A 27,491-nucleotide genomic window follows, 5' to 3' on the forward strand; every position below is an offset into this window, starting at 1 on the left:
TTAGTACAGTGCTCTGCACACAGTAAGCAGCTCAAGTTCAAGAAGAACAGCATATTCAAGACAATGCCCTGACTAGGCTCATTTGGTTGTAACATCACTATTTTGTGAGGTTTTAAAGGTTGGTCTTAATACACCAAAAAAACCCTTTGGAAACCAGGTGTGGTTTCACTAAGGGGCAAAACCCATTAGCAGATGGCCTTGGAAAGAAAAAAAATTTGTTCACATATCCAAAGGGTCATAACCTGGTAAGATGAATAACAATGAAATGGATATGTGTGTGTGTGTGACTGTTATTAACACTAATTGGAGTTCTACAAGGACATTAAAGTGAAACTATATCCTTTAATTCCTCTCCATCAATTTTTCTGATCTTATCCTATACACTTTTGTCAATCCCTTTCCAACCTATGCCCCATTCATTTTTTTTTTCCATGCAAGAGGGTTAAGAGCAACCTGTGAAGTGTTCTAGTGGATGGAATAGAGATAAGCGTTGTTTCAGGGAGCATGTCATCATATTTATTCCACGATATACTTTAACCCAAAAGGCAGGATATCACTATAGAAAATGTTTTCAATTTGTGAAAATATTTATTACCTGTAGCCATAGTTTCATAAAATCAATGTATACAATATGTAACAACTTGCCAGAAAATTTTCTTTTGTGTGTGGACAAATGTTTTAGTCTAGGTAACCATAATACGGACCGTGTCAAAATACGTCTTCAGTTGATATACAAGAATAAACGATGGTTATTATAATGATACATCACTGTATCTAGAAATGTTGAAGCATTATGACTGATTTCTCTTTAAAACTATTATGTCCACCTTAATGTAGGACTCAGTACTTATGGAACATGGAGAGCATAACTTCTATACATTATCGTCACCTGCAGTACTGTGTCTATGAATTCAGCACGTTCATAGCAAAAAAAGAACCGGGTTGAATGCCCGAACTGAAGAATGAAAACTGTGATCATTTCACTTGAAATCCTTGCACAGGATCCCGCTCAACCTAGTGACGAGATGTTATCTGGTGTTCAGAGATGAATGAATCAATAGAAAAACGGAACAGATAAATCATTAGCACTTTAATGCAGAGGCGGGGGAGGGGGGAGACTAATAAATCATGCAGTTCAAAAACACTTTTTTTTCTGATGGAGTGCCTGAAAACATAAAACATGTTAGGATGAGATGCAGGTCAATAGGAACCAGCGATATAAAGGCAACTCAGAGGATCACTTCACTTCAGACCTTACGCTTTTAATGCAACGTGGAGTTGGATATCATGTCACTCTTAGATTTGGCCATCCAGGACATGCAGACCATAGACATAGATCGAACACCCTTATTCACCAATGTTCTTTATAGCTCTCTCAGAAAGGACCAGAGGAAAATCAGGGGTGGGGATGGCTGATTTTTATCCTGCCTCTGGCCAGGAATACTGTCCCCCCTCTTACCTGACAGACAGTGACTGTCCCCACCTTCATCTCCTCCAAGAAGGCCTTCTCTGATTACTTCCTCCTTTCCTCTTCTCCCACTCCCACACTTGTGTTGCCTTGACTCTCTCCCTTTATTCAACCCCACTCCCAGCCCCACAGCACTCACGCCCATATCTAGAATCCATTTATTTATATTAATGTCTGTCTCCCCTTCTAAGTAAGCTCACTGTGGGCAGGGAATGTGTCCTTCATATCATCATATTGTACTCTCCCAAGCGCTTAGTACAACGCTCGGCACACAATAAGTGCTCAATAAATACGATCGACTGACTGACTGACTGACTGACTGATTTGTCCCAATCCTCACAGAGAGTAGAAATCTACAACCTTCTAGTAGCAGTTGCAAAGAGGGATGATGGGTTTTTGCCTTCTCCTTGTCGAGCGTACTTTACTGAGGCATTAAGAAGGTGTGGACTCAAACATTTATTTTTTTTTAAAATGGCCAGAGATCACTTTACAGTCGGGTCTGTGCCCTGTGAACCACTTCCCGAGAAAGGCGTGCATGTTAATTTCAATTAATGGATGGCTCCTCCTCTCTCCCAGCATTATTTTAAACGCAGACAAGGTAATCAAAAGAACGGTGCATTTCTGAAGAGAGCCTATTCCAAGAAGGTTGATTAATTATGCATTAACCCATTTCTCTCGAGCCTCACTCACTAAATCTTTGGTGGGAAATCCAGTTGATCAGGCACATAGTTGAAAAAAAATCAGTTCGGTTACCGATGGACTACGGTGTTGAATTGTGAGCTTCTCTGCTGGAAAATTTACGGTTTTCCACTGCTATCAAAATTTACTGCTGAGTTAAATGCTTTCATTTCAGCCTGGAACAAACATTCCTGCTTGCCAGCTTTTCAAGAAGGATCCTCTTTTTTCAGGCACAGTACCATGAATTGCTCTGTGTGTCCACACCACTGGCGTGAAGGTGTGGGAGTAAAATAAGATGAGATTTTGTGGATCTCTTAGAGTCTTATCTGAAACAAACATTGGCCTGATATGCAGACTGGGAACTTCCCACCTTTGTGACCATGGCAGTGTACTGATTAATAGTCATTAACTAATTCATTCATTCATTCATTCAATTGTATTTATTGAGTGCTCACTGTGTGCAGAGCTAACCCTACTAAGGTACTCTCTCAAGCACTTGGTACAGTGCTCTGCTCACAGCATGTGCTTCAGTCTCCTCTAGATTGTAAACTCCTTGAGAGCAGGGGTCAAGTTGGTAAATTCTACTATGTTCTCCCAAGTGTTTAGTTCAGTGTTCTGCACACAGTAGGAGCTCAATAAATTCTTCTGATTAATTACCAGAATAAATGGAATTGCTCCCCCTGCCCTCCCAAACCAAAATTTCCAAGATAATTTCCTTTCCTGTTTCAAACGAAGTTTCATTTACACATTAGTAAACAGGGTACTTAAAACTGGATGGAAATGCATGCAACAAAAAATATGCAGTATCACTTTATGTAAACATCTGCTTTCTTCATGCAAAATGCCTACGAGACCGTGACAATAAGTTTTCTAGTAGCAGAATTTTCATTAGCTCTGTCACAGAAACTGAGAAACCAATTCCACGATTCCACCTTTGCAGGAGTCCCAAGGAATGGGAGCTGATTTCTAGTCCCAAGGTGCCCAAAACGCTCATGGTGGGGGAGAGAGAATGGAGACCAGAGGCTCACTCTTTGCTCTGGTTCCTTGTCCGGGAGATGATGGAGCAGAGAAATCCAGTTTTGGGAGGAGGGCCCATCAAGATGGGGGCTTGGCTCTTGTGTGTAATTTTTATCTAGAGACAAGGAGAGAAAGGGAATGGGAAGGAGGGAGGAAGGAAAGATGGAAAAAGGAAGAAAGAGAGATCGAGAGAAGGGGTGAGAGAGAAAGGGAAGAAAGGAGAGGGAGAGAGGATGAGAAAGAGGGAGAGGGGTAAGGGAAAGAGGGGATAAAGGAGAGAAGGAGAAGGGGGAAGGAGAGAAGGAAAGGGGGAAGGAAGGGAGGGATGGACAAAAGGAGAGAAGAAGAAAGAGAGATTGAGAGAAGGGGTGAGAGAGAAAGGGAAGAAAGGAGAGGGAGAGAGGATGAGAAAGAGGGCGAGGGGCAAGGGAAAGGGGGATAAAGGAGAGAAGGAGAAGGGGGAAGGAGAGAAGGAAAGGGGGAAGGAAGGGAGGGATGGACAAAAGGAGAGAAGAAGAGAAAAGGGGAAAGGGAAAGTGGGAGTAGAGGAGTGAAGGGGTGAAGAGGGAGAGGGAGGAAGTTAGAGAGAGAGGATGAGAAAGATGGAAGAAGGGAGAGAGAGAGGGAGGAAAGGAGAGGGAAAGAGGATGAAAAAGAGGGAGGGGGTAAGGGAAGGAAGGGATAAAGAAAACAAGCAGAGAGGAGGGACGGAGAGAAGGAAAGAGGGAGGAAGGGAGGGATGGAGAAAGGGAGAGAAGAGAAAAAGGGGAAGGGAAAGTGGGAGTAGAGAAGTGAAGGAGACATGGGGTGAGGAGGGAGAGGGAGGAAATCAGGGAGAAAGTGTGAGAAAGATGGGAGAAGGAGAGAGAGAGAAAGGGAAGAAAGGAGAGGGAGAGAGGATGAGAGAGAGGGAATGGGGAAAGGGAAGAAGGGGATAAAGAAGAGAAGCAGATGGGAGAAGGAGAGAAGGAAAGAGGGAGGAAGGTAAGGAGGGATGGAGAAGGAGAGAAGGAGAAAAGGGGGGAAGGGAAGGTGGAAGTAGAGGAGTGAAGGAGAGATGGAGGGAAGAAGGAGAAGGAGGAATTTAGGGAGAGAGGATGAGAAAGATGGGAGAAGGAGTGAGAGAGAAAGGGAGAAAAGGAGAGGGACAGAGGATGAAAAAGAGGAAGGGGGTAAGGGAAGGAGGGAATAAAGTAGAAAAGCAGACAGGAAAAGGAGAGAAGGAAAGAGGGAGGAAGGAAGGGAGGGATGGAGAAAGGGAGAGAAGAAGAGAAAGGGGGGAAGGGAAAGTGGGAAAAGAGGTGTGAAGGAGAAATGGGGGAGGAGAGGGAGAGGGAGAGGGGGGAAGTTAGGGAGAGAGGACAAGAAAGAAAGCCAGGGAAAAGGGATTGGAGGAGAGATGGAGAAAGAAGGAGAGAGGGAGTGAGGAAGAGGGAAAGAGGGAGGATGAGAGAGAGGGAGGGACAGAAGGAGAGAGAGAGTTTAAATCAACAATATGCAGGAAGAATTAATGTTGCAAGTGCATAAACGTTGACCGGTGAAACCTGTTTAATTTTACACCTCACTCATTCAGGAATCAAATTCAAGAAGATAGGACTTTCCTTCAAAAGTTCTCCCAGGTCTGTGTGTCTATTCAATTATAGGTTCCTTGGGGTGAATTGGGGGACGGGGCTGATTTAGCTTCCACCGTTCTTTCCCAAGGAATTATTACAGTGCATTGCATCCAGAGGCTGTCCATAAATACCATTCCTGGTACTATTACATGTAGTAGCACTTTGTGAAACAAGTTTTTATTTCAGATATCTCATAAAAGTAGATATTTAAGACTTTTTTTAAAAATGCTCTCTAATCTGTAACCTTATGAAATGCAGGTATAGTTTCATGACAAAATGCCTAAAATGAATAATATCCCACTTGTTGGTAGGCACCCAAAAGGTAACAAGGAATTGAACACCTTGAGATACAATACATCGCTCTTGAGCTTCTAGCATATCTTAGCACCTTTCTTCAGGAATTATTGAAATGCACTCACAACTTACCTTATTTCACAGCAACCTAGTCAATTAAAAAAAAAAAAGAATTCAATCGAAATTTGTTGTGCTTCCTGAATTTCCTCAACCATACATCTAGCTTTCCATTCCTTTTTCTCTACTATAGGTAAACAAGACATCCCTTGTGGACAGGGATGGCACCTTGTAAGTCTACAGTGCTCTCCCAAGTGCTTAACGCAGTGTTCTGTACCCAGCAGATACTCAATAAAATACCATTTTAATGGCATTTCTTAATACATGAGAAGCAGTGTGGCTAATGATAGTAATAGTAATGATGGCATTTATTAAGCAATTACTATGTGCAAAGCACTGTTCTAAGCACTGGGGAGGTTACAAGGTGATCAGGTTATCCCGTGATGGGCTCACAAGCTTCATCCCCATTTTACAGATGAGATAACTGAGGCCCAGAGAAGTTAAGTGACTTGCCCAAGGTCACACAGCTGACAAATGGCGGAGCTGGGATTGGAACGCATGACCTTCTGATTCCAAAGCCCGGGCTCTTTCCACTGAGCCATGCTGCTTCTCTAAGGTTAGTGGAATGATCACAGGACTGATAGCAGCGTGGCTCAGTGGAAACAGCCCGGGCTTTGGAGTCAGAGGTCATGGGTTCTAATCCCGGCTCCGCCAACTGTCAGCTGGGTGACTTTGGGCAAGTCACTTCACTTCTCTGGACCTCAGTTCCCTCATCTGTAAAATGGGGATTAAAACTGTGAGCCCCCCGTGGGACAACCTGATCACCTTGTAACCTCCCCAGCGCTTAGAACAGTGCTTTGCACATAGTAAGCGCTTAACAAATACCATTATTATTATTATTATTATGATAGCCAGGGGACCTGGGTTCTAATCTGGCTCCGACACCTGTGTGCTGGGTGACCATGGGAAATTCACTTAACTTTTCTGTGCTTCAGTTTTCTCATATGTAAAATGGGGATTAAATCATACTGCCTCCTATTTTGACAGCGAGCCTCATTTGGGACAAGGACTCTGTTCCACCTGATCATTCTTTATCTACTCCAGTGCTTGACACACAGTACAGTGCTTAAAAGGTATAGAGAAGCAGCGTGGCTCAGTGGAAAAGAGTCCGGGGTTTGGAGTCAGAGGTCATGGGTTCAAATGCTGGCTCTGCCAATTGTCAGCTGTGTGACTTTGGGCAAGTCACTTCACTTACCAGGGCCTCAGTTACCTCATCTGTAAAATTAGGATTAAGACTGTGAGCCCCCCGTGGGACAACCTGATCACTTTGTAACCCCCCCCCCAGTGCTTAGAACAGTGCTTTGCACATAGTAAGTGCTTAATAAATGCCATCATTACTATAAAAAATGTGCATCACTGTAGTTCAGTTCATTCTGAACATAAACTATATATATATATGTATGTATATACACACATACATAGCTATATAATCCTTTTCTAAGTTAAATGGTTGCCTGCTGAGTTGCTCATCTGTGTGCCGTGAGAAAGGTCCTATGCAAATCTCCATTATAGAGTACATAAAGAAATGCACTTTAAAGGGAGGAAAAAAAATGTCTCTTGCATTTGGGGACCCCCAGAAGAAGACTGTTATTAAGATAGGTTCGGCTTCATGGAAAACTGTATTTATCTTGCTAATCAGATTGTTTCTCTCTTTTAACACGAACTGCAATGCTTAATTTCAAAACAATCATTAAGCATGAAAGTCAGAAGTTAACATGCAGAAAAGGTCAGAAATGATGAACTATCTTTCTAATTTGCTAATTAATTGGTAATAGAATAAAATCAAATATTGAAAAACCTATTTAAAACACTCCAAAAGACTGTTTAAAAAGCTACCCACTTTGATTTCTTTGATATAAAACTACGAATCACCTTAAATTAGACAACCTTAAAGGAGATTATGTCTGCAATTTTCTCTAATTCAAGTCTAAATTAGAGAAGACATTTTATGAATATATGCTATGCTCAAAGCTAATTGAAAGCAATTATCAAAGTGGCATTTTGTCTGTGACTTTAAGATACATTGTAAGATAATAAATGATTCTCATTATGTAATAAAAAGGTCACATCTTGCCTTTGGGCTAGTGATGCTGAGTTTTTCAAAAGCAATCTGAGACATTTTCTTTAGCGAACAAGAAGCATCGCTTATTAAATATCAGTTGTCACCTGCACAAGACCCATATCAGAGATGAGTATTTCTTTCCAAAAGAAACACTGCCTCATTAAAAACTGCAAAAAAAATATATATCTATATATCTTAAAGTGCATCCCTGACATTTTCAAGGTAAAATGAATTTCCCTCCCTTGTCATTCACTAATAGGGATGCAGCAAAGAATGAGTGTCACATAAGGAATCCATTAAAACAACCATCCGGCCATTTTGAGGAGGGAAATTAATCTGATAAGCTACAGATCCAGAATAGGATGGTCCTGGGGCATCGAACTATAAAGATTGATTTAACCACAAGAGTTTCAATCAGTCATATTTATTGAGTACTGTGTGCAGTGCACTGTACTAAGCGTTTGGGTGAGTACAATATATGAGTTGGTAAACACATTCCCAGCCTCAAGTGCTTAGTTAGTCAATTGTATTTACTGAGTGCTTACCGTGTACAGAGCTCTGTAGTAAGTGCTTGGGGTCTGGGAATAAAAATGTCTTGGGTTTTAATCCAGGCTCCGCCACTTGTCTGCTGTGTGACCTTGAGCAAGTCATTTCACTTTTCTGGGCCATAGGTCCCTCACGTGTAAAATGAGGATTGAGCCCCACGTAGGATAGGGACTGTGTACAGCCTGATTTGCCTGTAATCACCTCAGCAATTGGTATGGTGTCTGGTAAGTGCCTAACAAATGCCATTATTGTTATTATTATTATTATTACAATATTACCATAAGCAGATGTATTCCCTGCCCACCACGATCTTACAGTCTTTTAGACCGTGAGCCCACTGTTGGGTAGGGACTGTCTCTATATGTTGCCAACTTGTACTTCCCAAGTGCTTAGTACAGTGCTCTGCAAGCAGTAAGCGCTCAATAAATACGATTGATTGATTGATTGATTGAGGGGGAAGAGCTGAATCACTACCTTGGATTGATTGACTGATTGATTGATTGGTAGCTTTCCACAGCTGGCCATAGAGGAGAAGTCTTTTGCTTTGAATGAAGGCTTGGATAGAATTGATTCTCTTGGCTAGGTTTAGCAGGGATTTTCCTGTTATTTTTTTTTTTCAATCATATTTATTGAGCACTTACTGTGTGCAGAGCACTGTACTAAGCGCTTGGGAATTACAAGTTGGCAACATATAGCCTGAAGCCTGTTGGCTTCTCCACCGGTAGTCTGCATGAACAGAGTGTCCGAACACCAAATTCTGAAAATCCCAAGTTAGTGCGGGAATGAACTGAAAGCTCTCTGAGGGCAGGGATTGCCATCTATTCTTTCTTTCGCTTTTTTCACCACACAGAGAGAAGCAGCGTGGCGAAGTGGATAGAGCTCAGGCCTGAGAGTCAGAAGGTCGTGGGTTCAAATTCTGGCTCCGCCACTTGTCTGCTGTGTATGAGCAAGTCACTTCACTCCTCTGGGCCTCAGTTCCCTCATCTGTAAAATGGGGATTGAGACTTTGAGCCCCGCATGGGACAGGGATCGTGTCCACCTCGATTTGCTTGTATCCACCCCAGCGTTTAGTACTGTGTCTGGCTCAAAGTAAGCGTTTAACAAGCACCAACATTATTATTACATCTCTGCCCACATGAGGTTTACACTAAATAAAGGGGGTACCGATACCCACACACCCCCTTTATGTCCACTTCCTTAAATCTTCTTTATAGGTGTCTATATATAAATACACACACATGTACATTTTACACATAAGAACACCCTTCTGATGAAAGAAAAACAATATTAACATCATATGATATGGAATCATTCTAATTGTGAATGCTTATGAGCTTCCAGCTAATGAAAGAAGTAACAGGGCTTGAGAGTCAGAGGACCTGGGTTCTTATCCAGAGAAGCAGCGTGGCTCAATGGAAAGAGCCCGGGCTTTGGAGTCAGAGGTCATGGGTTCAAATCCCGGCTCCGCCAAGTGTCAGCTGTGTGACTTTGGGCAAGTCACTTAACTTCTCTGTGCCTCAGTTACCTCATCTGTAAAATGGGGATTAAGCCTGTGAGCCCCACATGGGACAACCTGATCACCTTGTATCCCCCCAGTGCTTAGAACAGTGCTTTGCACATAGTAAGTGCTTAACTATTATTATTATTATTAATCCCAGCTCCAACACTTGTCTGCTGTGTGACCTTGAGAAACTCACTTACCTTCTCTGTGTCTCCATTCCCTCATCTGTGAAACCAAGATTAAGACTGTGCCTAGCGCATTGTAAGTGCTTAACAAATATCATAAAAACATGTTTAAGGTGTTTTTAATCCAAACATTCCCTTGATCACCCGGATGAGGAAGCTGAAGTCAGTTCATTTTTCAATCAATCAGGGGTATTTATTGAGAGACATCTTGCTAAGCACTGTATCAAGTACTTGGGAGAATACAGTAGAGCCAAGGCACAGATTTCCTGCTTTCAAGAGTATAATCAAATGGGGTCTATTACATAATCAATCAATCAATCGTATTTATTAAGCGCTTACTGTGTGCAGAGCATTGTGCTAAGCGCTTGGGAAGTACAAGTTGGCAACATATAGAGATGGTCCCTACCCGACAGTGGGCTCACAGTCTAGAAGGGGAAGACAGAGAACAAAACAAAGCATATTAAGCATAACAAGCATACCTGTATATATGTATATATGTTTGTACATATTTATTACTCTTTATTTATTTATTTATTTTATTTGTACATATCTATTCTATTTATTTTATTTTGTTAGTATGTTTGGTTTTGTTCTCTGTCTCCCCCTTTTAGACTGTGAGCCCACTGTTGGGTAGGGACTGTCTCTATATGTTGCCAATTTGTACTTCCCAAGCACTTAGTACAGTGCTCTGCACATAGTAAGCACTCAATAAATACGATTGATGATGATTAACAAAATAAAATAAATAGGATATGTACAAGTAAAATAAATAAATAAATAAATAGAGAAATAAATACGTACAAACACATATACAGGTGCTGTATATAATGTTATATAATATATATTATATATGTTATATATATGTTATATATATATGTTATATAATGTATATAATAATATAATGTACATAATGTTTCTGAGCTCGTCTAACACAAGGAAGCAGTATAGCTTAGTCGAAAGAACAAAGCTCTCTGAGTCAGAGGACCTGGATTCTAATCCCAGCACTGCCATTTACCTGCTGCGTGACTTTGGGCAAGTCATTTAACTTCTCTGTGCCTCAGTTCCCACATCTGCAAAATGGGGTTCACTACCCGTTCTCCCTCTTACTTGGCTTGTGAGCCCCATCTGTGGGCTGATGATCTTGGATCTAACCCATCACATAGTACAGTGCTTGGCACAAAGCAAGTGACGATGATGGTGGTGGTGTTTATTAAGGGTTTACTAGACGTCAAGCACTGTTCTAAGCACTGGAGTAGATACAAGCTGATTAGGTTGGACACAGTCCCTGTCCCACATGGGGTTCACAGTCTTAATCCCCATTTTACAGATAAAGTAACTGAAGCCTAGAGAAGTGAATTGATTTACCCGAGGTCACATAACAGACAAGTGGTGGAGCTCGGATTAGAGCCCAGGTCCATCTCACTCCCAGGCCCGGGCTTTATCCACTAGGTCATGCTGCTTCTCTAAAAATATGCATAAATGAAAGTTTTTATTTGGAAATCCAATGTTGAAAAACATTCTTAGTCTCAATTAGTGAAGAACGCTTAGCGATTTCCATCTAAATGGAATAGTAGAATACCCTAAAAGTTATGTCTGAGAGGGGGGTTGATAGGGCTGTAATAAGCAGGTAGAACTGAAAGGAATTCATTTTAAAAAGAGCGATATGATTTTGCTTCTATTTTGTATGCCTTCTGATGACAACTACAGAGAAGCAGTATTGCTTAGTGGAAACACCATCATTACCTGAAGAACGAGAAAACTGAGTTGAGGAAGATAGAGACTGAAGTGCTTAAATATTACTGTTTCCTGAGTCCCTCTTTTTGTTATTACCTAATAGTGTAAAACTGATTTGGACATAGCAAAATGGAGAGAGAGAGAGATCCTCAATCTTATTTATTGAGCACCGTACTAAGCGCTTGGGAGAATACAATATAACAGAGTTGGCAGGCGTGTTCCCTGCCCTCAACAAGGTTACAGTCTAGAGGGCTAATTCCTGGAGTCAGTTAATGGTGTTAATTAACTTCACAGTGTGCAGAGCATTGTTTTAGGCACTAAGGAAAGAAGACACAGTCCCCTGCTCTTAATAATAATAATAATAATAATAATAATAATAATAATAATAATAATAATGATAAAATTTATTAAGCACTTACTATGTGCCAAGCACTGTTCTAAGCACTGAAGACGTTACAAGGTGATCAGGTTGTCCCCCGTGGAGCTCACAATTTGTACATGTTTACTCTATTTATTTTACTTTGTTAATATGTTTTGTTTTGTTCTCTGTCTCCCCCTTCTAGACTGTGAGCCCACTGTTGGGTAGGGACCGTCTCTATATGTTGCCAACTTGAACTTCCCAAGCGCTTAGTACAGTTTTCTGCACAAAGTAAATGCTCAATAAATACGATTGAATGAATGAATGAATGAATGAATGCCCATTTTACAGATGAGGTAACTGAGGCACAGAGAAGTTAAATGACTTGCCCGAAGTCACACAGCTGACCAGTGGCAGAGCTGGGATTTGAACCCATGACCTCTGACTCCAAAGCGCATGCTCTTTCCACTGAGCCACACTGCTCAAGAGTTAATTATAATCATTGTTGTATTTGTAAAGCACTTACTATTTGTCAAGCACTGTACTAAGCGCTGGGGTAGATACAAGATAATCAGGGCCTACAAAGAACTCACAGTCTAAGTAGGAAGGAAAACAGGCATTGAATCTCCATTTTGTGATGAGGGAACTGAGGCACAGAGAAGGTAAGTGACTTCCCCAAGGTAACACAGCTGGTAAGTGGAGGATCTAGGATAAGAACTCAGGATGAGGAGACTCCCTGTTCTGTGCTCGTCCCACTGGACATTGCTGCTTCTCTGAAATTTATGTCTTGTCTTAGGCTGTTGAGTTGTCTCCGACCCATAGCGATGCCACGGACACATCTCTCCCACAACTCCCCATCTCCATCCATTCTGGGAGTGGATCCACAGAGTTTCCTTGGTAAAAATCCAGAAATGGTTTTCCACTGCCTCCTTCCATGCAGTATACCTGAGTCTCCGTCCTCTACTCTCTCCCCTGCCACTTGCTGCCCAGCTTGGGGGAGTTTTGACTCGTAACAGATGCCTCCTTCCACTCGCTAGCCGCTGCCCAAGCTAGGAATGGACTGGATATAGTCTAGTGGAACTTGAAGTTGGTAGGATTCCTTATACAGCATCTACCATTTTGCATCGCATCATGTGGGATCCGAGGAGGATTTTGAATGTGGATCGGGAGGAGGGGTAAGCGACTGGCATAGTAATAACAACAATAATAATAATGATGGCATTTATTAAGCGCTTACTATGTGCAAAGCACTGGGGGAGGTTACAAGGTGATCAGGTTGTCCCACGGGGGGCTCACAGTCTTAATCCCCATTTTACAGATGAGGTAACTGAGGCACAGAGAAGTTGAGGGACTTGCCCAAAGTCACACAGCTGACAATTGGCAGAGCTGGGATTTGAACCCATGACCTCTGACTCCAAAGCCCGGGCTCTTTCCACTGAGCCACGCTGCTTCTCAGTATTGGCTGACTGATTGATATTGGCTGAGGAGAAAGTTCTAGTACTTAGGGCATGAGAAAGAGGCTCAAAGGGTTAACAGTGAGCTTTCTCAATAGTTTAGCAGTCTGTAATGGGCTAAAATAAGACCAATCTGTTTCAAAAGCGGATGCAGAAATGAACTCATTAACTCAATTAGAGAATCCTGCTTAAATATGAATTATGCTTTCAGGTTGCATTCCTCTATTTTCAAATGTCCTCCATCATTTTCACATCTAAATGGAAGAAACTCTGGACTGGGTATCAGGCAATCTGCATCTCAGTAGTCCCTTTAGGACCTTGGGCAAGTCACCTGACCTCTCTGGGCCTCAGTTTACCGCCTCACAGGGTGTCGAGAACAAATTCAAAAACACATTTGCAAGGGTTTTGCTTTCTTGCTCGGAGATGCATTATAATTACCACATCTTTCTGGTAATCATAGTGTTTCCACACAAAACTGCACAATTATTCTTTGTATCCTGCTTGTTGCCTAAAATTAATAATCATTCTAAACATTTAAGAGAAACCTTTCTTCACTGATTCAAGTGGATTAATCGCTTATCATTTTTTCTAAGGTGAAACATGCTGTTAGTATGAACAGTTAAAAGTGAACAACATCGTGATCTAGGGGTAACTAAGCTTGAATGGTGGAACAAACCTTCATAATTACTATTCATTTAGAGAGAGAGATTACATGGCTATAAAATGTCCATTTATTATGGTTAGATATTTTAAAATCTGTAATTGTAAGGCTTATGCTGAAAATAGCAAATTTCCCATTTGTGCCATTAAAAAGAAATCTAAAAGCTTGCTAATGAATCAATATTTAACAGGTCAAGAGACGCGAAAAGAATGGAAAATAATGAAAATACCATGCCTCTTCACTGTATAATTCTCGCCAATCTCATATTCCTACTATGCAAAACTGAAACTGAAAATTATAAATTAGAATGTGATGAATGTTCCAAATTGTGGAATGTTCCCAGAGTATTTAAAGCTGGCTTAACCACACATCCATATTCTTCACTTAAACTCTTCTAAGAATCTTACTGACTTGAAATTCAGTGCACAGAATAAGACTCCTGTTCAGGACTGGGTTTTCTACCTGTGTGTTAAGTGGTTTGATTTAAACTATAAAAAAAATGTATTTTCCAGGCCTTAAAGAAAGCATTTATTACTGTCAGTCCAGGTCTAACTGCCTTCAGTGAAGGTTACACATGCAAGTAATGACTGTGATATTTGTTAAGTGTTTAAAAGGTGCCAAGCACTGTACTAAGCCCTGGATTGAATACAAACAAATCGCGTTGGACACAATCCCTGTCTCATGTGGGGCTCACAGTCTCCATCCCCATTTTACAGATGAGGTAACTGAGGGGCAAGGAAGTGAAATGACTTGCCCAATGTCACACACAGCAGACAAGTGGCAGAACCGGGATTAGAACCCAGAACCTTCTGACTGAGCCCCCTTTTTCCTCCCCTCCTCCCCATCCCCCCCGCCTTACCTCCTTCCCCTCCCCACAGCGCCTGTATATATGTTTGTACAGATTTATTACTCTATTTATTTTACTTGTGCATATTTACTATACTATTTATTTTGTTAATCATGTGCATCTAGCTTTACTTCTATTTATTCTGACGACTTGACACAAGTCCACATATTTTGTTTTGTTGTCTGTCTCCTCCTTCTAGACTGTGAGCCCATTGTTGGGTAGGGACCGTCTCTATATGTTGCCAACTTGTACTTGCCAAGCGCTTAGTACAGTGCTCTGCACACAGTAAGCGCTCAATAAATACGATTGAATGAATGAATGAATGACGCCCAGGCCCGTGCGCTATCCTGTAGACCATGTCAATGACAGCGGATAAACCAGGACTTTTTGGAACAGAAGACACCCCTCCAGTTGCCTCCTCTGTGACCTTGGGCAAGTCGCTTAACTTCTCTGTGCCTCAGTTCCCTCATCTGCAACTTGGGGATCCAATCCCTAGTCTCCCTTCTTCTTAGACTGTGAGTCCCATGTGGGACCCGATTATCTTGATATACCGTAGTATTTACTACAGTGCTTGGCACATAGCAAGAGCTTAACAACAACAAAACAAAATAATAATAATAACTGAGACAAGAACCCAGCTCCCCCTCACCGGCTCACACCTGGAGTGTTTCCAGACCTCTACCAGTCTCGACTACAGGAGGGAGAGTCAAGCAGACTCCATTCCATTACAGACTCTGTAAAATGGGGATTAAGACTGTGAGTCGCCTGTGGGGCAACCTGATCACCTTGTAACCTTCCCAGCGCTTAAAACAGTGCTTTGCACATAGTAAGCACTTCATAAATGCCATTATTATTATTATTATTATTATTCCTTCTAGACTGTGAGCCCACTGTTGGGTAGGGACTGTCTCTATATGTTGCCAACTTGTACTTCCCAAGCGCTTAGTACAGAGCTCTACACACAGTAAGTGCTCAATAAATATGATTGATTGATTGATTGATTATTATTATTATTATTATTACACCAGTGCTCAGTACAGCGCTTGGTGCTCAATAAACACTTAACAAGTACCCCTAAAAAAAAATGCATCTAAACACAGAGTTTGTAATGGAATGGACTCCATTCCATTCCTAGCTTGGCCAGTGGCTAGCAGATGATTTACCAAGGGAAGCAGCGTGGCTCAGTGGAAAGACCCAGCTCAGGCTTTGGAGTCAGAGGTCATGGGTTCAAATCCCGGCTCCGCCAACTGTCAGCTGTGTGACTTTGGGCAAGTCACTTCACTTCTCTGGGCTTCAGTTACCTCACCTGTAAAATGGGGATTGAGATTGTGAGCCCCACATGGGACAACCTGATGACCTTGTATCTACCTCCGCGCTTAGAACAGTGCTTTGCATGTAGTAAGCGATTAATAAATGCCATTATTATTACTACAAGTCAAAGCTCACCCGTGCTGGGCAGCAGTGGAATGGGAGTCAAAGGTGGAGACTCAGGTTTGCTGCACAGGAGGCAATGGTAAACCGCTTCCCTACTTTTACCAAGAAAACTCTGTGGATACACTAGCCCAGATGATTGCAGATGGAGGTGGGGTGTTGTGTCCATAGTGTCGCTATGGGTCGGAGACGATTCAGCGGCATTAGACAAGACAAGAACCCAGCTCTCCGGCTTCCCCAAGCAGTGACCTTTCCCTTGGATCAACATCACATCTCCCTGAGTAAAGCACCGTCCTGTCGACTGGGGAAAATGGCTTCTAGAAAAGAGACAGGCCTGAGTTTTGGAATACACTCCACTTGCGGTTTAAAGGGAGAGAGGATAATAATAATAATGATAAAGATGGCATTTGTTAAGCGCTTGCTATGTGCAAAGCACGGTTCTAAGCACTAGGGAGGTTACAAGGTGAGCAGGTTGTCCCACGGGGGGCTCACAGTTTTAATATCCATTTTACAGATGAGGTAACTGAGTCACAGAGAAGTGAAGTGACTTGCCCGAACTCACACAGCTGACAGTTGGTGGAGCCAGGTTTTAAACCCATGACCTCTGACTCTAAAGCCAGTGCTCTTTCCACTAAGCCATGCTGCGTTTCCAATGATGAAATTGATGAAATGGAGGGAGGGTATGGGGGAGTTGTTTCTGTTGGATATTAGGGCGTTGGGGCACTGATCAGGGTTTCAAATATGCTACAAGGGAGTGAGAGGTTGTCAAACCTGAAAAGCGTGGGATGCTACATCTTGGCTCATTCCGTTCCAGTTCCTTATTTATTTATGGCTCTCCTCAGCACTTGCATTTAGATGCATTTTTTTCCAAGGGTACTTGTTAAGCGCTTATTGAGCACCAAGCACTGTATTGAGCACTGGTGTAATAATAATAATAATAATGATGGCATTTATTAAGCACTTACTATGTGCAAAGCACTGTTCTAAGCACTGGAGAGGTTACAAGGTGATCAGGTTGTCCCACAGGGGGCTCACAGTCTTAATCCCCATTTTACAGATGAGGTAACTGAGGCATAGAGAAGTGACTTGCCCCAAAGTCACACAGCTGACAATTGGCGGAGCTGGGATTTGAACCCAGGTCTCTGACTCCAAAGCCCGTGCTCTTTCCACTGAACCACACTGCTTCTCCAATGATGAAATGGATGAAATGGAGGGAGGGTATGGGGGAGTTGTTTCCATTGGAGATACTGGGGCACTGGGGCACTGATTAGGGTTTCAAATCTGCTACAAGAGGTTGTCAAACCTGAAAAGTGTGGGATGCTACATCTTGGCTCATTCCGTTCCAGTTCCTTATTTATTTATTTATGGCTCTCCTCAGCTCTTGCGTTTAGATGCATTTTTTTTTCAAGGGTACTTGTTAAGCGTTTATTGAGCACCAAGCGCTGTACTGAGCACTGGTATAATAATAATAATAATAATAATAATAATAATAATAATAATAATAATAGCATTTATGAAGTGCTTACTAAGTGCAAAGCACTGTTTTAAGTGCTGGGGAGGTTACAAGGTGATCAGGTTGTCCCACGGGGGGCTGACGGTCTTAATCCCCATTTTACAGATGGGGGAACTAAAGCCCAGAGAAGTTAAGTGACTTGCCCAAAATCACACACCTGACAGTTGGCAGAGCCGGGATTAGTACCCATGACCTCTGACTCCAAAGCCCGTGCTCTTTCCACGGAGCCACGCTGCTTCTCTTTGTGTAGATACAAGATCATCTGGTTGGATGCATTCCCTGTGCCACATTGCCTTCAAAGTCGAAGCAGGCAGGAATAGGAATTAATCCCTCTTTTACTGAGGAGGTAACTGAGGCAAACAGAAGTGAAGGGACTTGTCCGAGGTCATACAGCAGACGAGTTACAGAGACAGGATTAGAATCCAGGTCCTCTGACTCCCAGCCCTGTACTCTTTCCACTAGTCATGCGATGCATTTCAGTATTTTTATGTCAGTCTTCTCGGATGACAATAATGGTATTCGTTAAGCGCTTACTATGGTCCAGGCACTGCATGAAGCTCTGGCTTGGATTCAAGCAAATCGAGTTGGACACAGTCCCTGTCCCATGTGGGGCTCACGGTCTCAATCCCCATTTTACAGATGAGGTAACTGAGGCCCATATAAGTGAAATGACATGCCTAAGGTCACACAGCAGACAAGTGGCGGAGCCAGGATTAGAACCCATGATCTTCTGACTCCCTAGGCCATGCTGCTTCTCCACTTTTGGAGTGACAATAGCTAGAGGGCAGGGAAAACATTAGGTGCTTCTGTTCTACCTCCCAAGCATTAAGTACAGTTCATCACACCTGCTCAGTAAACCTAAATAAATACCATTAATATTACTACTACTTCTACCACTAATACAACAATATGTTGGACTCTCCATACCTTAGTCCCTCATTGGAAGTAATTTAGTTTACAGCCCTCTAGACTGTAAGCTTGTTGTGGGCAGGGAATGTGTCCGTTTATTGTCCTAGTATTCTCTCCCATGCTCTCAGTACAGTGCTCTGCACATAATAAGTGCTCTATAAATACAACTGACAGGAAGTATATCCATTCTTTTCCAGGAATTCCCAGAAGGAATGAACCAATAGGAAGAAAGATCATTAACTTCCTAAATGCCTATCTTGTCACCAGACATTGGCTCGATCATATACCCAACTATGGAGGTCTTACTATATTCTTTTAAAGGGCTTGAGGGCCTTTACAGACTAAATTTTCTACATACTATTCTATAAATTAGGGTGGAGAAGGCATCATCATGTGACTGAAACATTGTAAAAGCAGAATACCACCACTATAAAGCTCTGGTACTATTTCTCTAAGAGTATTGACCTTCGGCCCGCACTTCCACAATGCAACACATTGTGGAAAATGTGCAAAATAGACAAGTCGATAGCCTGATGTAAAAGTCAGAGGGTGAGGAAATTGGACTGCATTAATACAATCCAAATGAAAGGATCCAGAAGCAACTATAGATTAAAGGAAGTCACTTCACTTCTCTGGGCATCAGTTGCCTCATCTGTAAAACGGGAATTAAGAGTATGAGCCCCCTGGGACACAGGGACTGTGTCCAACCTGATTAATTTGTATCTACCCCAGTGCTTAGAACAGTGCTTGGCACGTATTAAGTTCTTAACAAGTACCATAAATATTATTATTATTATTATTATTATTATTATTATTATTATTATTATTACTATTATGGGGCAAGGCTTCTCCTCCTGCTTGAGTGTACAATCCTTAAGGGCAGGAATCATATCTATTGTTTCAAGTGCTTACTACAGTGGTGTGCACTGAGTAAGTGTTCAACAATTCCTATTGATTGATTAATTGCTTGACTCTAAGGTCTGCCAACAATCATTAGTAGGCGACACTCAGTGAAAGAAGGTGTGTTAGGCTTGCTTGGGGAGGAGGCCGAGTGAAATTAGTTTTACCTCCAGTTATGTCTCAAATGCAGAACCCGGAACCTGAAGTTGAGTTTAACGCTTAGGGAGGCAACCGAGGGAGACCCAAGAGCGAACTTAAGTCAGTCGGTCGGTCGTACTTATTGAATACTTACTGTGTGCGGAGCACTGTACTAAATTCATTCATACATTCAATCGTATTTATTGAGAGCTGTGTGCAAAGCACTGTACTAAGCACTTGGGAAGAACAAGTCGGCAACATATAGAGATGGTCCCTACCCAACAACGGGCTCACAGTCTAAATGCTTGGGAGAGTACGGTATAATAATGTAACAGACATTCCCTGCCCACAAGGAGCTTAAAGTTGAGAGGCAGAAAAGACTGACATTACGATAAAAAAATACAATTACTAAACCCCAACTCTAGATGGTAAGCTCCTTTAGGGCAGGGAACGTGTCAACCAACTGTATTATACTCTCCCAAGTGTTTAGTACAGTGCTCTAAGTCCAATATTTGAGCAAACATGACTGATCGATTGACATATAGGCTTCAATATCAATCAATCAATCGTATTTATTGAGTGCTTACTATGTGCAGAGCACTGTACTAAGCGCTTGGGAAGTACAAATTGGCAACATATAGAGACAGTCCCTACCCAACAGTGGGCTCACAGTCTAAAAGAAAACGCAGTGTGTTCAACAAGATCGGCCTCCTCAAGGTACAGAGGTGGTCAATCAATCAATCAATCAATCGTATTTATTGAGCGCTTACTGTGTGCAGAGCACTGTACTAAGCGCTTGGGAAGTACAAACTGGCAACATATAGAGACAGTCCCTACCCAACAGTGGGCTCACAGTCTAGAAGGGGCTCACAGTCTAGAAGGGGCTCACAGTCTAGAAGATATGCAGATATGTTATTGTAAAATTACAAGGAAACTTCCACAGATGCGAGACGATGTTCAGCACACAGAACGACAGAGTGAGTCCCAGCAGGAAGTAAGGGAAAAGAAGTGAGCGGTCTGTCCCTACTTGGAGTTTTAAGATGCCACCCAGTTTGCTGATTGACTCTCTGTCACAGATGATTCTGGGAAATACAGTTCCCAACTAGCAGGAATTGCAATAGTCTGTTTCCTACTCCCCGCTCTGTCCTCTTCTGTCATTTATATCATGAACGGAAACCTGAACATTTCAGCAACCAGACTCTGAAAGGACAAGTGGAAATGGGGACGACGGACGGACCTCCCACTTAACGGACCATCCGAAAACAGAAAACGGTGGCGACGGGCCCATCCGATAACACGCTGAGGCGGTGGAAAGAGTGACCATCGGCAGATGAACATGTACAAGGAAGAGCCAGGCTTAATGGTTACAGTGGTCTTTTGGGATCAAAAATTTGCCTTTCTGGGTTCTGCAGTCTGTAGCCTAGTGAGGAAGTGAATTCTTAAGCACAATGGTAGCCTACCAACCAAGATGCAGTGGGGTTTTCTAAATGAAAACTAATGAGCACAAGGATTAATATTTAAGAGTCTTGAAACAAAGGATGTTCCAATGTAGGTGAAACTACTTAAATAATAATGAATTAAAGTTGTAAGTGCGGTAAATCTGTGACTAACAAACATAATGTTTAAAGAGTGACTTTTTTCCAACAGTTTTTTTTTTAAAATATAACTTCTTTAAAATATTATGGTGCAAAAGGCAATCAAATCTAATCAGTTTGGCATTAATTAAGCTCTAATAATGTACTCTAGAGCATCTCTCCTAAGTGGTGTGATCTGATTCCCCTTCATAGGTAGATTGGAGAACATTACGGTGTCATCATAATTTTTAAACACACTGAGAAAATGACAGAGCTGCAAAATTAAAATAAATGATTAATGCTATTTTTTTCATGTTTTATACTAATAGGTATCACAGAGCTTTTAAATTAATCGAGCTGTCGAGACCAGGGTTGTTACGGATCCAAGCAATGAAACCGAAATGGAAATTATATATTCCACAGACACCTAAAAATGACACTTTGGAATATTTTAAATTTTAATTAGTAGGTGCAATTGTTTTTTTCTCCCCCTTTACCCACTGCAAATTAATTGGAAATTAGTCACAACTGATTCTTTTCTTAACCATCTGAAATTGAAAGATTGGTGCAATACATCTTAGGATTCTTGTCTGAGGAGCAGAAAGCACACATGCAGTAAATTGCATTGTCAATTACAAAAGCAACAACTGTTGTGAAATTAGGAAAAATTATGCACAGGTAAACAAAACTAATTAATTCATAATGTAACTGTGAACACAAAAAATAATGCCCAACTAAACACCAAGGTGTCACTCTGACAAAAATAAAGGCTGATAAATGCAAATTTATGCAAATCGACATTGCGAAGAATACTTTTATACCTGAGTAAAAGCTTGCTACCAGTTTACAGTCTATTTAGCTATTGCTGGATCTCGCCTATCTAAGAAAGAAATTGTTCACAAAATACCTATCCAGACATAATTTTCAGGATTGCTGATCTTTCTTCCTACGTTTAATTTAATGCTCTGAGGTATAATTTATGATCTGATTTAAGACCTCATTGGTATAAAAATTAAAATAAAATTGTGATTCGATGCATTCAAATACAAATTCCCTCCCTTCCTTAAAAATAATTCTTGGCCCCATCCGTTTGCGTGGTGAAATATGACTTCAAGGCAAATTAGATTTAAACTTGTACAGTTTGTGAGAGACCCGTTTGAAGTCTCTTTGTCTTGGAGTAGGTCTTCCGGAGAGGATGTTTTCCCTACTTTGTTTCTTCCATCTAAATTGAACTGAAAAATCAGTTAATCAGTAGTATTTATTGAACATTTCTCCCGGCCTCAGTTGCCTCAACTGCAAAATGGGAATTAAGACTTTGAGCCCCACGTGAGACAGGGACTGCGCTCAACCTGAAGAGCTTGTGGCTACCCCAGCGCTTAGAACAAGGCACTTTACACCCTAACAAATGAACACCCAACACCCTAAAACAACAACAACAAAACACTTACACTGCAGAGCACTACAGCTAAGAATTTAAGGTAATAAAGTCACTAATTTCAGTCCTCCTCTTCGAGGAATTTACAATCTAACAGGTGCAGCCAGCAAGCCAGTAACTGTTTTGTTTTTTTTTTTAAATAGACACAGGTTTGTCTTAGAGACTACTTCTATATTTTTTTTCCAAAACACACCGTCTCTTCAACCCACCAAAATCAGTGAATTTGGGGGAAAAAAATGATTTTATGCTACCTGTAGAGAAAAGTTAATCAATTTAATGCAGGAGTCGTTTAAGATTCATTACAATTAATGGTCTGTTCGGGAATCAGGTGAGACTGAAGATATATTTCATGACACTATCTGAGGCTGCTGGAGCTGTGGTGGAATTTCTCCGTTGGCTAATTACACAAGATGTTTAACATAATGCTGAAATGATGTACCTACTCCTCATCAATGCTATACTAAAAATGATGGAAAGATGATAAAGTCACTTATACATTTTCTATATTATCATGTCTAAACCTCAAAAGGACTCTCTCTTTTATGCCCAGAATGAAATGGCATCCTTTTCCCTTTTATTCTGAGATTTCTTTTGAGATGTCTCAGAATTCTTGTTGGCCAAAATTGGGGAAAAGGGAGAAAGTAGGTGCTAAATAGTTGAGCAATATAGTTTTTGCTCAATATGTAGGCTTACAAAGTGCTTTTACTCCTATAACTCTCTTAACTGTAGGGAAGTAGTGTGGCTTAGAGGAAAACACATGGGCCTGAGAATCCAAAGTTCAAGGTTCTGTTTTTGCTACTGTGATTTGTCTGCTGGGTGGTCTTGGCAAAGTCATTTGATTTCTCTGGGCCTCAGTTTCTTCATCTGTAAGGAAGGATTCACTACCTGTCCTCCCTCTTGCTTAGATTGTGAGCTCCACATGGGGTAAGACCTGTATCCAACCTGATTAGCTTGCATTACTCCATCCTTGACCTAAGCACCTAATACTATTATTACCATAATTCTCTCAATATTTCTGGGCAGCGCAGTTGTACTAGTATTCAGTAAGCGCTTAGAGTGTAGGGCATTGTACTAAGCCCTTGGAAAGAATAAACAAGTGAATCCCTTGCCCTGAGGGGGTTCGCTATCTAAAAATAAAAAGGGGGCTATCAACAGACACATAGGGAGAGAGTAAACAAAACACTCAGACAACATGGAGACACAAACAGTGGGGTTTGGGAGCTAGAGGAGTAGAATTTTAGGCTCCTTGTGGCTCAGAAGACTCAACCTAGGCCACTGTGACTGCTATATTCAGTCAATCGTGTTTATTGAGGCTTATCATGTGCAAAGCATACGAAGGACATGGGAGAGTACAGTGCAATAGTGATTTGGTGCGCAAGGTGGCTAGAATTATTTTTCCCACTTAAAGAAGCATTCTCCCAAGAGCTCTGTACAGTGCTCTGCACACAACAGGTGCTCAATAAATATTTTTGATTGATAAATTCACAAATGAGTCACGGAACTAGGGCGAGATACTGATTTCTAGAGTCTAAACTCCTCTTCAAGTCTGTGAGTTCGTTGTGGGCAGGGAATGTGTCTGTTTATTGTTGTACTTTACTTTCCAAGAGCTAAATACACTGCTCTGCACACAGTAAGCGCTCGATAAATGCAAATGAATGAATGGCTAATTCAACATCTTCTGTCCTACGGATTCTCCTGTCTCCCAGACTTTGACTACTGGCTCTTTCCTTTCATACTTGTCCTTGCTTCTGTTTCTACTAGTTCTGAAGGACTGTCTCCCCAGTTGGATGGCTATTCCCCTGAGGGTGGGAACATGGCTTTCCTAAGACTTCACTCTCCCAAGCATTTAGAACAAATTCCCTCCTCCTCATTTGCATGGATCTCACTAGTCTACACTGTTGGTCTACTAGTTTCTTTCTAATTCAGTCCCAAATGGGTCTTTCCTTAGCAATTTGAAAAATATGTATCTTGTCATTAAAAAAAAAAAAAAGGAAAAAACACCCAAGCAGGCAACAGGGCCTGGAACAAACAAGACACAACATTTTAACTTAACAAAGTCCTCTGATATGATTTTAATAATGTTCTTATAAAAAAACACCAAGGAAGGATGCTTCTAACTCCTTAGGACAATCTATCACAACAACATCACACTCGGTGTTCCAAACTCTTTCTTGTTTTATTCCCATTAATGTCTTTATTCCTCTTAATGTCTGTCTCCCCCTCTAGTTGCAAGCTCGTTGTGGGCAGGGAATATGTCTGCTAATTCTGTTAGATTGTCCTCTCCCAAGCGCTCAGTACTGTGCCCTGCACATAGTAAGTGCTCAAAAAATACTATTGATTGAATGTTTGTTTTCCTTCTTGCAGTGAGGTTGCTAAAGGTTAGGGCTCAGACTTTGCACTTCCTGTTCAAGTTTGGGTAGATTAAAGGTGATTTTGCTTTTCAAATAATTCCTAATGTCCCCACCCTAAATCCTCCAAATTCCATTTCAACCTTTCCTTGCCACCAAATCTTTTACATACTCTCAACCCCATAACCTTCATGAAAATATCTTCCTACTTTATTATTTCTTCCTGTGTAGTTTCCCTTTGAGACTGCGGGACCTTTGTTGGGTAGGGATTGTCTCTATTTGTTGCCGAATTCTACTTTCCAAGCACTTAGTACAGTGCTGTGCACACAGAAAGCGCTCAATAAATAAAATTGAATGAATTAATAATTTGTTTGTATCTTTCTCCCCTGCTAAGATTGTAAGCTCTTTAAGGAAAAAGATCATTTCTACTAATTCTATTGCCCTCTCCCAAGTGATTAGACTGTGAGCCCACTGTTGGGTAGAGACCGTCTCTATATGTTGCCAACTTGTACTTCCCAAGTGCTTAGTACAGTGCTCTGCACACAGTAAGTGCTCAATAAATATGATTGAATGAATGAATGAATTAGAACAGTGATCTGCACACAGTATGTTGTGACTATTATAATTATTATTAGTATTATTATATTTGTCAAGTGCTTAGTATGTGTCAAGCTCTGTAAGCACTGGGGTAGATTCTTGTTAATCAGATTAGATGGAGTCCCTGTCCTACCTCAGGGCTCACAGTCCGAGGAGAAGGCACAACAGGTATTGAATCCCCATTTTGTAGCTGAGGAAACTGAGGCACAGATAATTTAAGTGACTTGCTGAAGGTCAGACTGCAAGCAATTAGCTAGAAGCAGCATGGCTCAGTGGAAAAAGCCCGGGCTTTGGAGTCAGAGGTCTTGGGTTCAAATCCCAGCTCCACCACTTGTCAGCTGTGTGACTTTGGGCAAGTCACTTCACTTCTCTGGGCCTCAGTTCCCTCATGTGGAAAATGGGGATGAAGACTGTGAGCCCCCCGTGGGACAACTTGATCACTTGGTAACCTCCCTAACACGTAGAACAGTGCTTTGCACATAGTAAGCGCTTAATAAATGCCATCATTATTATTATTATTAGAACCCAGGTCCTCAGACTCTCAGGCCTGTGCTCTTTCTACTAAACTACACTGCTTCTTAATAAGTGCTCAATAAATGCCATTGATGGATAACAAATATATTAATAATAGATGATGGTTGTGGATTGAAATCGAGAGCCCATTTAGTGACATATTTTCAGATGCAGATGGCTCTTTCTCCAAGTCCTCTGTCTGTCTGTGAACTCTTTGTGTTGATAAAATGAGTTTGTTTTGCCTTATTTGTTCAGTTTTCATGCTTGATTAGATGTCAGACCATCTCATTGCTTGACTTCCATTTCTGCATACACCACCGGTAACTGCACTTCTGCCTTGGGAAAAAAAAAATCACCTCTAGAGCAACCTCAGGATGTCAGACCAGGATACAACTTAGAATTCTAACAATTCCTCGGTCCCCGGTGAAAAATAAGCTATCCTTTTTCAGGGGCGAACATATCTCTGGTTAATTTATGTTTGTGCCATGAACGTCCAGCATCCAATATTCACTTCATTAAAACCTTCGGGGGCTCCCAGTTTTTATGACTCCAGATACATTCTCTGTCCATCTCCAAAAACATAGAAGCTCCCTGCTGGCATGTACATCATACACATAAAAGAAAAACAGGTTTCCTTGAATGAATTCATGTGAAGGTATTCACCTCCATTCCCATCCCCACAGGGCTTATGTAGATAGCCTTCTACTCAGTTATTTTTGTGACTTGTAATTTACTTCAATGTCCGCTTTCTCCACTAGAATGCTGCTCTGAAGCAGGGTTTTGTTCCAGTTACTCTACTGTATGCTCCCAAGTGCTTAGTACAGTGCTCTCTTTAGAGTAGACTGAATGCTCTTTGAGGACAAGGATCATCTACCAATTCTATTGTACTGTACTCTCCTACTCTAGTGGATAGAAGATGGGCTTGGGAGTCCTGGTTTTCCATGTGACCTTGGGCAAGTCACTTGTTTTCTCTGTGCCTCAGTTACCTCATCTGTAAAATGGTGATTAAGACTGTGAGCCCCATGTTGGGCAGGGGTGATGCCCAACCTGATTAGCTGCTATCTGCCCTGGCATTTAGAACAGCACTTGACACATAGTAGGTGCTTAACAAATACCATCATTATCACTTAGTACAGTGCTCTGCACAGAATAAATGATCAAGAAATACCACTGATAGAGCAACTGCAGATATTTGATATTTAATAGAGTCTATTAATCATACAGGGAATGGAAACCAAAATTGAGGTTTTGTACAAAGCCTTCTGACATATTTCTGTGATATAAAGTGTGTAAAGATATTGTCCTTTATTGAAAATAAAAATACCTGTATAGTTGAAAAAAAAAACTACTATACTACTACAAAACTGTGGAGTTAAAAAAAAAAAACAAAAAATCCCCGTGTTCCTAGAATTGATCCTGCAGATCTCTTTCTGTTATCAGATTCCATGAGGGTGACAACTAGTCTGCTTCAACTTTATCTCTCTTTCACCTCCTTCTTTTGGCCCAATCAATCAACGATATTTACTGTGGGCTTCCTCTGTACAGTTTACTGTCCTAAGCTCTTGAGAGATAAAATTGTGTTAAAAGACACAAAATCC

General features: G+C 41.4%; 1 protein-coding gene across 2 annotated transcripts in view; it reads right to left on the reverse strand.

The window, feature by feature from the left end:
• Positions 1-2,766: 2,766 nt before the first annotated feature.
• Positions 2,767-27,491, reverse strand: part of DGKB (diacylglycerol kinase beta) — a 690,045-nt gene continuing 665,320 nt past the window's right edge. For both annotated transcript variants that reach the window (XM_038767652.1, XM_038767643.1), the window contains one exon: positions 2,767-3,278. In XM_038767652.1, coding sequence (XP_038623580.1) covers positions 3,171-3,278 — 108 coding nt within the window. In that variant the 3' untranslated portion in view covers positions 2,767-3,170. The remainder of the gene's footprint in view (positions 3,279-27,491) is intronic.

Source organism: Tachyglossus aculeatus, chromosome 2 (assembly GCF_015852505.1).
Source record: "Tachyglossus aculeatus isolate mTacAcu1 chromosome 2, mTacAcu1.pri, whole genome shotgun sequence".
In the NCBI taxonomy this organism is placed as follows: domain Eukaryota; kingdom Metazoa; phylum Chordata; class Mammalia; order Monotremata; family Tachyglossidae; genus Tachyglossus; species Tachyglossus aculeatus.